The sequence below is a fragment of the Lepus europaeus genome, chromosome 20 (genome assembly GCF_033115175.1).
Source record: "Lepus europaeus isolate LE1 chromosome 20, mLepTim1.pri, whole genome shotgun sequence".
In the NCBI taxonomy this organism is placed as follows: Eukaryota; Metazoa; Chordata; class Mammalia; order Lagomorpha; family Leporidae; genus Lepus; species Lepus europaeus.
Genome location: NC_084846.1, coordinates 12,812,578 through 12,824,422, shown reverse-complemented (window position 1 = coordinate 12,824,422; position 11,845 = coordinate 12,812,578). Strand labels below are relative to the sequence as shown.

Below are 11,845 nucleotides of genomic sequence, written 5' to 3'. Positions count from 1 at the left end.
CTACTTACCTTACTAAGCTGGCACTTCCTCCCTCAAAAATGTACTTGTATGTAAATATATATTTATGATCCCAGCCAGGCTTTTGACATGTGATGTTTTTGTCTACTTATTTTTTGTATTATCTAAACCACATTTTTAGATGTACCCTGTTTTTTCCTTTGAGTTTTGAACAATTGATAGAATTTGTTTGAATCCAGCTTCATCCATTTACAGGTTTAACAATAACTCCCATGGTCATAACTTTAATTTTAGGCCCGCTATGCAATAGAATATGATTGTGCTGCATGTCCAAATGTTTCTTGCTGTGTTTTTTTGTTAAGAACTAGATTAAGCCAGCGCCGTGGCTCAATAGGCTAATCCTCCGCCTGCGGTGCCGGCACCCAGGGTTCTAGTCCCGGTTGGGGCGCCAGATTCTGTCCCAGTTGCCCCTCTTCCAGGCCAGCTCTCTGCTGTGGCCCGGGAGTGCAGTGGAGGATGGTCCAAGTGCTTGGGCCCTGCACCCGCATGGGAGACCAGGATAAGCACCTGGCTCCTGGCTTCAGATCAGCATGGTGCGCCGGCCGCAGCACGCCAGCCACGGCAGCCACTGGAGGGTGAACCAACGGCAAAAAGGAAGACCTTTCTCTCTGTCTCTCTCTCTATCCACTCTGCCTGTCACAAAAAAAGAGAACTAGATTAATCATGAAATGCAATATGAGAATGCTTTGTTTTCTATTCCTATGCACCTCTAAATTTCTTGTTTCTTCCTATTCCCTTTCTCTCTTGTATTATTTGAATTGTTTGTGAGTTCAACATTTTCCTATAGTCCTGTAGTAGTGAAGAGTAATTGATATTTATTATTTATTACTTATTCTGTTTTCCAGCCTCTTTTTAAAGCTTTACATCTCTGAGGTAAACATGATTTGACTTACACTTAGGTTACATACTTAAGGTTGCCATTGTGTACAGACAACATTTTACAAAATAGTTAATGGAAAATGTGCATCAGGAAAAATTGCATAAATTTCAAAAATGTAACAAAATAGATTTGTTTTCTAATTCCATTGTTTTCATAAACTGTTCAAATTACCTTCATAAATATAACCTTTGGATAACATAGATGGTCACTCTTGTTCTCATCATTATTCATGGTGGTGGTTCATCTGTTGATTCACTTACCAGTGAAATCAGTGAGTTTTTCTGACCAATACTGCCCATCTGCAGTTATCAGATTTGTTTCCCTCAAAGTCCTATTGTTTTATTTTTCAAGAAAGGTATTTGAGAGGTAGAGAGTTCCATTTGCTAGGTTGCCCTCCAAATACCTGTGTTGACTGGGCCTGGTATGGCTTTAACCAGAAACTTGATTCATGTGTAGAGTGTGGGTGGAAAGAATCCAAATACATTATCACTGTTTCCCAGGATCCATACCACCAGGCTATAGTCAGGTCTCAAAGAAGGAATCTAAACCAGATACTCTAATGTAGAAGAGCATGGTAACTACTGTACTAAATGCCCCCATTTTTTTTTCAAATCTTTTTTTTTAATCTTTTTCTAATCTTTTTTCTAATCTTATTTTTGTGCTTTTTTTTAAGATTTATTTTTATTTATTTGAAAGAGTTACAGAAGGAGGTAGAGATGGAGAGAGAGCGAGAGCGAGCAAGAGAGAGAGGTCTTTCCTCCACTAGTTCACTCCCCAAATGGCCACAATAGCCAAAGCTGAGCCGATCCAAAGTCATGAGCCAGGGGCTTCTTCTGGGTCTCCTATGTGGGTGCACGGCCCAAGGATTTGGGCTATCTTCTACTGCTTTCCTAGACCATAACAGAGAGCTACATTAGAAGAGGAAAAGCCGGGACTAAAACCAGCACCCATGTTGGATGCCCGCACTTCAGTTGGGGCTTTAACCCACTGCACCACAGCGCTGGCCCCTGATCTCCTAATTTATTATGTCATTCTGATAGTAGTTTTCAGGAGATTCTTTTGGTCTTGTAGATACAATTGTATAGAAATCACAACTATTTTCATTTTTCTTTCTGTGAATTGACAAATACCTATCACACAGCATTAATAAAAGATGCTGATGATCTTCTTCTTCCAGTATTTCCTGTTGTACCACAATGCTTTCTCTGGTACTAAAATATATACAGTATATTATGTTAAAGAAGGATGCACTGAAATCTTTGTTACTAAGAGTCTGTTTCATAAAAGACATTTTTCTTGTATAAATTATCCTGGAGTTTTTTTTTTTCCTTTTCCCCATAGAGGCATAAGAATGATGAAGTATACCACGTATTTTGAACATTTGTGGAAATGAAATCAAAATATGTTTGATAACAATAATATTTGAAGTATATATATACAATAGGTTTTCTTACTATTAAGCTTTTCCATGTCCTTAGGAAAAAATTTTTAAATCACTCTTTTTTTTGTGCTACTCCACTTTTATTTCCTCATTTTTTTCTCAGTGAATGTCAGTTTTTCATGAGATTTTGTGTTCCTCCTTTTTCTGATTTCTTTATATTTGGTTCTCTCTGAGACATTTCAATCATTGTGATGGTATCAGACATTCCTAAAATTCTGCTGCTCAAACCATTTTTTGTAGCTTAGATTTCTCTCTTGACCTCTAGATCATATGTCCAGCTGTCAGTTGGACATCCCCTCATATTTGACACCAAAAGTGTCAGGCATGAGGTTACTAACATCACTCTCACTTTTTTCTGCTATATTCTTGGTCTTTTTTCCCATTAGTTTGTAATGCCAGTTTCTATCTCACTCCTCATGCACATAGAATGGAATTAAACTGCATTTCTCCCTCTGAAAATTAAATCAGTAGTGAATTCTGTTATTGCTTTTTTCCATTTTTTTTTTCTTACAGGTACTGAGTTTGCTGTTTTGTTGTCTTATTGCTTTGTGTCCTGATGGTCGATGGTCACATCTCACTCTGTTTTCGTCCCCTGTACAATTTAGTTCTTTCTCATTTGTCTCTCTGGGGATGGTATTTAAATTACAAATCTATTCAAATAACTACATGTAATTGGTCTCCATTAGTTAAAACCTGTGTTTTTATGGGGCCGGCGCCATGGCTTACTTGGTTAATCCTCCACCTGCGGTGCCAGCCTCCCATACTGGTGCCGAGTTCTAGTCCCCGTTGCTCCTCTTCCAGTCCAGCTCTCTGCTGTGACCCAGGAAGGCAGTGGAAGATGGCCCAAGTGCTTGGGCCCCTGCACCCGCCTGGGAAACCAGGAGGAAGCACCTGGTTCCTGGCTTTGGATTGGCATAGCTCCAGCCGTAGCAGCCATTTGGGGGGGTGAACCAACAGAAGGAAGACCTTTCTCTGTCTCTTCTCTCACTACCACTATCTGTCAAAAAAAAACTATTTAAAAAAAAACAACCCTGTGTTTTAGTAAGGAAGCAATCATTTTCATGTACAAATAGATTATTTTCAATGTTAGAGGAAATATTAGGATGTTTATGAACATACTTTATAAATAATTTTATAAAAATAACAAAATTAAAATTTTTTATTGTTAGAATTAAGTCAAGCATTTAAGGATCACTTCATTATTAGTTCCATAAACACCTCTACGGACATTATCTGTTCTCATAGCCCAGGACTACTTTACCAGAAATGGTAGAGTTCTTAGTCCTATTACTTGGCCTATGTTCTTTGTGCTTTACCAACTAACTGGTTGCATCATATTCATGTGAATAATTCATACATAAAATTTAACCTAGTTGGTATTTCAGTGAACTGCTACCTGATAATAAGGAAAAACAATTTTAAAGATTTATTCATTTGAATGGCAGAGTTACAGAGAAAAAGGAAGAAACAGAGAGAGACCATCCATCTGCTGGTTCACTTTCCAAATGGCTATAATGAATGGGGCTGGGCCAGGCCCAAGACAAGAGCCAGGAGCTTCTTCTTGGTCCCTCACGTTGTTGCAGGGGTGCAAGAACTTGGGCCATCCTCTGCTGCAACAGTGCATTAACAGAGAGCTGGATTATAATTGGAGTAACTGGGACTTGAATTGGCACCCATATGGCATGCTGGTACTGCAGGCCATGGCTTTAACCTGTTGTACCACAGTGTTAGCCCTCAATGTGTGTTTTTTTTTAAATAAAATTGTCTCCCTGATTATTGATGTTCTCCTATAGTTTGACTAATATACTAACTCAGCCATGTGTTTATACTAATGTCTGCAGATTACAACATGAGCTTGTTTCAGAATCACAGAAGAAAGAGCGATTCTAAAATAATAAGGAAGATTCTATTGTCATAATTTGAGAATGATAAAATTATTTTAGGGGCAAGAGATTATCTTGTGATTTTTGCTTTCTGTTGCCATATATATTTCAAAATAAGCTGCATCTTGTACAGAAAGAAAATAAGACATAAACAGAAGAATGTACTCCCAATCTTCCCATCTAATGACCTTGACGTGATATATTGAGTAAAAACGTGCTGTTACAACAGATGTTGGTATCATTTGAAGACTTGGCTGTGAACTTCACCCAGGAGGAGTGGCAGCACCTCGACAATGCTCAGAGGACCCTGTATAGGGATGTGATGCTGGAGACCTACAGCAGCCTGCTGTCCTTGGGTGAGTGAAACTCCCCTGTCATACAGAAGTGGAATATATTTTTCCAATTGAACACCTTACAAGGTTTAGTGGTAAGATGTAGGATTTGAGACAATGAAGAGTAGAGAAAGGATTCAAATTGGCATTTTTGTTGCACAACTCATAGGACCAAGCTATTGTTTCAATGAGTCTAACTTAGTGGTTTAACTAAGTCCAGCATTACTTCTCATTAACAGGATACTGTATTACCAAACCTGAGGTGGTCTTGAAGTTGGAGCTTGGATCAGAGCCATGGATGGTGATAGAACCCTTAAACCAGAGTCTCTCAGGTCAGTCATTACACACTGAGCAGGGAGGCTGGGACAGAAAGGAATTAAAGTAAGGTCTCAGCAGATGTTGATTGTGTAGAGCTCCTCTCAGACACAGGCATTCTGCAGACTGAAGGCAAGGTTTTCCTTCTGATTTTGGTGAATATTTTCATAAATGCCATAAATGTCATTTCTTTCTGGCTCTAATTAGGTTGTTTTGTATGTTAGATTCATCTTCTAAATTCTAACTTATTCTGGTCTTTTCTTCAGACATGTATTTATAGATTTATTAACTCTTCCACTGCTTATTTGGCCACTCACAGGCACTGGTTAGTTACTAATTGCAGAGATTCATGGTTTTGGCCAGGCACAAGCATTGGCTGGTGTACAAATTTAAGGACTGAATGAGTGAATGTGAACTCTGTCTCTATCTCACTGTCTCTCTTTTATCTCTTTTTCTCTCTCAAATAAGAAAATGATGGGCTGTTGTGATAACTTGGAAAAGGAGATATGTTCTGTTTTGTTTTTGTCTCATTCTCTGGCCCTCAAATGAATAAATAGAATCAATGAATAAGAACATAATGAATGGTTTCCAAAAGGAAGCCTCTTTAATATGATATTTAAAATTACAATGCTAAACCGGATCTGGCATAAGAATATGGCAATTGGTGGTCCTAAACTCCCCAAGAGAATCAGGAAATTCTGTTTCAAAAAGCTCAGTGAACTCCTAGATTCATGTTGAACAGGTCACATATATTTGGGATGAGACTTTGTACCTAGAATTCCCCCTTCTTTTTCTAAATATATATTTGATTTCCTTAAAAGGGAGAGTGACCAAGAGAAGTAGAGACAGAAACAGAAAGAGATCTTCCATCTGCTGATTCACTCCTCAGATAGTTGCTATGGCTAGGGTTCTTCCAGACTGAAGCATGTGCCCAGAACTACATTTGGTTCTTCCACATGGATGGCATGGATTGTAGTACTTGGGCTGTCTTCCACTGCTTCTCCACTGCTTTCCCAGGTGCAATAGCAAGGACCTGGGTCAGATACGAGCCACTGGAACTCAAACTGTTAGGTAGGTGCTGCTCCCACAGCTGTTGTAACACCTGCGTAGCAAACTTTTGTTGCGTCGGGGGTCCACAGCTGCAGGGACGAGGTGAGAACTTTTATGGAGTGTGACCTCGAGCGGTTTCTGTGTAGCCCACGGTCGTAAAGGCTTTCGGCTACGTAACAAGAAGTGGAAGACCTAATTACTGCTGGTTAATAAAGCAATGTGTCTCAACATTAATAGTGATTTTGTATTTAGTAGTTATGCCACGTAGTGCGTCAGGACAAGTGCACCATGATTAGAAACAAGGGAGTCAAGTAGTGCCAATAAGCATTTCACAAAAATCAACAAAAAACACTTTAGACTTTGGCCCACCAGTCATTAGGGCAATTTACGAGGAGGCATTAAACACTGACAAGAAACAGCACACCCTAGACAAGATAAAACAAAAGGAGCTGAGGTGTGAGCTTTAGAGAGCTGAGGTGTGATTTAGGTTCCGGGTTATCAGAAGGTTTAGGCAGCATGGGGATGAGAAAGCTACATTCAATCTTACATAGGTGATATATGGGACTTGGGCTAACAAGCACCACCATCTGATAACTCCCCTGTCCCAGGTTCTCCTAATGAGAGGTTAACTAGTAACCTGACCTTTACCTTTTCTTAAAAGTAGGACTGCGAATCATCACCACAATGTCTCCCTGTGTCCCTTGTAAAGTTAATCATGTAACCCCATTAGCCTTAACAAGTTTTGTAATCTTGGAATTTCTTTTGTCTTCAGCAATGTAAGCTTCCCTATATAAACTCTGGTTTTCCCACCAATAAACTGCAGACAGACAACTGCAGCAGCAGCATAATCAAAGAAGTGTGTGTGTCTGTCTGTCATTTCCCCGCCGATTCCTGTTTCTCCTGTGCTTTCGCCCCTCGTTCTCCCTCGGGACTGGTGACTCCGCGAGAGCCGGTCCGTGGCAGTAGGAAGTCAGTTATGAGCTTATGTGTGTAACAGGCCTAAAGAGAAGACATCTATGTCCGGCATATGCGTCTGCATCTCAAAGTCATCCCAATAATGTTTCAGGGGCAGCCTGGCCCTCGCATCCTGCCCTGCCCCCTTCTACCTGATAACCTGCCAGGTGGAGGTCCCCACCCCTTCTGCCTGACAATCTTCCACAATCTCCCAGGTGCAGCCCAGTATCTACATCTCAAACACCCTGCTCCCTTCCTCCTGTCTGATAACATTTGCATCCATAAAGTCCTTTGTTTCAGACCTTCAAGAGAGAAGTTTTTCTATTTACATCCAAAAAGCCCTTTGTTCCAAGAGGAGCAGAGGTGGGGAAGCAAGACCCATCTCCTCAAAAACCCCCAGCCTCAACGAGCCTGCGCTCTCAGCCCTCTGCCTTTCTGCTGAGTCGCCCGCCTGGCCTGGTCAGGTGTAATCTCTCCACTCAAACATGTAACCTTGATCCTTGCCCCGCCCCCTCCCCTCCAGTCTCTCAGGCTCTGTCTGGAGAGGTGCCCATCCACCTTATGGATGTCCCTTCCCTAATAAACCTTGCTATTTTACCTCCCACTACTCTCTGTCTCACGCCTGAATTCTTTCTTGTGCAAAGACAAGAACCCTGCAATTTCTCCGGTAACAAAACTAGCACTCCTGTATATGATGCCAGTGTCACGGGAAGTAGGTTAATCTTCTTTACTACAATACTGCCCTGGTCTTTTTTATTATAATTGCAAAACAAGAAAGAGGTAAAAAAAAATGCAAAGAGATTGCATTTTCTATGAATACCAGAGACAAGTGATCTTCCAACATAGAAATCAAATGGCGGGACTGGTGCTATGCCATAGCTGGTAAAGCTGCGGCCTGCAGTGCTGGCATCCCATATGGGCACCAGTTTGAGTCCCGATTGCTCTACTTCCAATCCCACTCTCTGCTATGGCCTGGGAAAGCAGTAAAAGATGGCCCAATTCCTTGGGCCCCTGTACCCATCTGGGAGACCTGGAAGAAGTTCCTGGCTCCTGGCTTTGGATTGGCACAGCTCCAGCTGCTGCAGCCATCTGGGGAGTGAACCACAAATGGAAGACGTCTTTCTATCTATCTCTTTGCCTCTGCCTCTCTATAACTCTGCCTTTCAAATAAATACATTTTTTTAAAAAAAGAAATCAATGCCTTCAGAATTTCGATTTATCAAGCAGAAGTGCATATATCATGGATGGAGTGAATACCAAGTGTGTTTATTTCAGAATGAGGTGGAAAACACTTCAAAAGAGAAAATGTGTTCCTGTTCCCTTAAGTCACTATGTGTTTTGGAAATTTTCTGTTCATTTTCCAGTACCAAAAAACTGAAGATGTCAGGCTTCTTAGGAATATGGGGGAAAGCTGTCATTCTAGATTGCAGATGAAAAGATATGAAATCATATGAAAAACCCCACAGTTAACTGTAGTCATTCTCCTTGAAAGAATTAATAAGAGACAGCATGGGTACAGATCATTCTGCTAAGTTATGGTGCTGATTAGAGGACAGACACATGTCTCTCCTGCACCTGCAATAAAGTTATCCAATAAAGTTTTCCTATCTCTAAGACTGAATATTAGCAATGAAGTGTAAAACACATCATTTTAATAAGAAGAAAATGAGAAAAATAATAAGGAAAACATGATTACTGGAAAACACTAAGCTTCTTACTGTAGGAAGACAGTGGGTGAATATTTTTACCAAGTGTTTCCCTATTTTTAAAATGTTTACTGAATGATTTTAATCTACCTGTAGGCAAAGTGACAGAATATCTTGAAACTACTGGTTCACTCCCTAAATGCCTTGAACAGTTAGAAATAGGCCAGCTTACATCAAAGAAGGAGGTACCTTTCTTTGAAGGGAAGAGAGAACTTCCACTTTAACTAGGACCTTGTCTAAATAAGATCAGAGTCGGCAAACACAAAAGGCTTCCATAGCCTTGGCAACTCATGACAAGAGCCTAGAGAGATTACTGACGCCATAAACAAGAGTGTCAATTTGTTAAGTCAACAACAGGATTCACTGTGCACTTACTCCTCATGTAGGATCTCTGTCCTTAATGTGTTGTTCAATGTGAATTAATGCTATAACTAGAACTCAAACAGTACTTTACACTTTATGTTTCTGTGTGGGTGCAAACTGTTGAAATCTTTACTTAATATATATTAAATTGATCTTCTGTATATAAAGATAATTGAAAATGAATCTTGATGTGAATGGAATGGGAGAGGGAGCAGGAGATGGGAGGGTTTTGGGCGGGAGGGAAGTTATGGGGGGGGGGCACTGTAATCCATAAACTGTACTTTGGAAATTTATATTTGCTAAATAAAAGTTAAAAAAAATAGGTCAGCTTAAAGCCAGAAGCCTGAAAGTCCATCTAGGTTTTTTGAATATATGGAAGGCTGTTAGTCATCTGAGCTATCATCTGTTGCTTCCCTAGATAGACTAGCAGAAAGCTGTATAGGAAGCAGAATAGCCAAGGCTCAAACTGGGATTATTGCAAGATGCAGTCATTGCACATACTGGCTTGATCCACTGCACCAAATCAGCTGCCCCACCCCCACACAGAAACTACTTGAAAGAAATCATTTAAGTCAATTAAAATAATTTAACATTGGAAAAGCTGGATTACTTACATTGAAGAGAAAAACGTATATAATGTTCACAAATGAGGAGCTTCTACTGGTGTGTTAAAATGGGATCCACTAGGAGAGTTAGAAACTATTGTGTTAACATTCCAAAAGAAACTCTTAGATGTGGTTCATGGATTTGGTTACTTTTTTTCTCATTTCAGTTGCAAACAGAAAGAATGACCTGTTTGGAACCAGCCAGCAAAGTCAAGAAATAAATATGAGGCAAGTTTTATTCACAAACAATAACATATTAACTCACAAGACAGTTGATTTAGGAAAACACTTAAGATGGATGTGATAACTGGTTATAAAAAAGGGAAACCCCAGGCATATAATTTATTTCAGAATGTGCTTCTTCTTAGGGTGCCTGATGAGATACCAGTGGGAGAGCACCTGGATGGCCTTAATGTACCTGGAAACTCCTTCCAATGCTGGGAGCCTCATAGTCAGCATCATATGATTCAGACTGTGCAGCAGCCATATGAGCACAATAGAAAAGGGACAACGTTCAGTGGGAAGTTACTTTTTAAGAAAAGTAAAAAAGTTCATTGTGGAGAGACCTCTTATAAGCTATGTGTCACTGTAGAAAACACAACTCAGATTGAAGAAAAAACTGTCCATAAATATGTCTACATCCATGAACCTCAGCAAACACACAGAGAGAAACTCTGTGAATCCTTTGGGCATGAGAAAACTCTCATTTGCAAATCAGATTTTAAATTAAATCAGACAACACCTACAGGAAAAAAATACACATGTAACTCCTGTGGGAAATTTTTCAGCTGTTCATCCTGCCTTACTATACATCACAGAACACACATAGGGGGCAAGCCCCATGAGTGCAATGAATGTACAAAAACCATTTACCAGAATTCAGACTACATTAAAAGTCAGAGAATCCAGACGGCGGAGAAATCTTATGAATGTAATATATGTGGAAAAGCTTTTTGCTGGAAGTCACAACTAATTGCACATCAGAGAATTCACACGGGTGAGAAACCTTATGTATGTAACATATGTGGGAAAGCTTTTCGCCAGAAATCACCACTCACTGCACATCAGAAAATTCACACAGGGGAAAAACATTATGAATGTATAACGTGGTAAAGCCTTCGGCCGGAAGTCACAACTCATCATACATCAGAGAATCCACACAGGGGAGAAACCTTATGAATGTAATACATGTGGAAAAGCCTTTTCCTGGAAGTCAGAACTTGTTAAACATCAGAAAATTCACACTGTTTGTGAAAGACCATATGAATGTAGTACATGTCAAAAAGCTTTTTGCTGGAAGTCAGAACTTGTTCAACATCAGAGAATTCACACTGGGGAGAGACCTTATGTATGCAATTCATGTGGAAAAGCTTTTTGTCATAAGTCAGTGCTCGTTACACATCAGAGAATTCATACTGGTGAGAGACCTTATGAATGTAATACATGTGGAAAAACCTATTGCCATAGATCAACCCTCATTATACATCATAGAATGCACACAGGGGAAAAACCTCATCCTTGTACTACATCTGGAAAAGCCTTTTTCCGGAAGTCACAACTCATTACACATCAGAAGATTCACACAGGGGAGAAACCTTATGAATGTAATGAATGTAGAAAATGCTTTTCCAGGAAATCACACCTCAATAGACATCATACAACTCATACATAATAGAAACTTCTTGAATTCAAGGAATATGATGTCTTTTCCAAGAAGTTAGACCTAAGCCAACAAAAAAATGGAATGAATGTGGATAATCCTTTGCACAAAGTATCAAAGGATTTGAGACAGTATGTGAATGGGGGGCATAGCTTTCTACCATGAGCAAATTTTGACCATCATATAACTGGCACAGTGGAAAATCCATCTGAATGCAGTGGATGTGGAATAACTTTTTAGTCTACGGCCAACTATAACACCCATTAGCGAATTCCATAAGGAAAACACTATAGAAGTGAAAGGGATGCAGAAAAACCTTTTGTTGAACATCACAGCACTGCAGGTATTAGAAAATTCACATGACAGAGCAATACTGAAAGACAGAGACTGGCTTTATGTTCTGCAAAATTGACTTTGTGACATACCATGTGCATAGTTCCCTTCACATATTGTGAGTGGACCATGTAAAAGGAGCTCTGCTTTTCATATGAATTTTGTTAACAAATTTTCAGTCAATAAAACTTTTTTGAAATAACATTTTCATCAATTATGAAGTTTTTTTGTGTGTGTAACTGTTGAGCTGATATAGGCATGTCACCTAACTCCTGTATCAAACATAATTATATACTCCCAGCTCT

At 39.7% G+C, this 11,845-nt stretch overlaps 1 protein-coding gene across 1 annotated transcript; it reads left to right on the top strand.

Annotated features, from left to right (window-relative positions):
* The first annotated feature begins 4,451 nt into the window (after nt 1–4,451).
* LOC133749322 (zinc finger protein OZF-like) lies at nt 4,452–11,323 on the top strand. Its single transcript, XM_062178513.1, is given in 5 exon segments — nt 4,452–4,578; nt 4,794–4,886; nt 9,715–9,775; nt 9,916–10,653; nt 10,655–11,323. Coding segments are annotated over 5 exon segments (1,584 nt in total). The 3' UTR covers nt 11,220–11,323.
* Nucleotides 11,324–11,845: the final 522 nt, after the last annotated feature.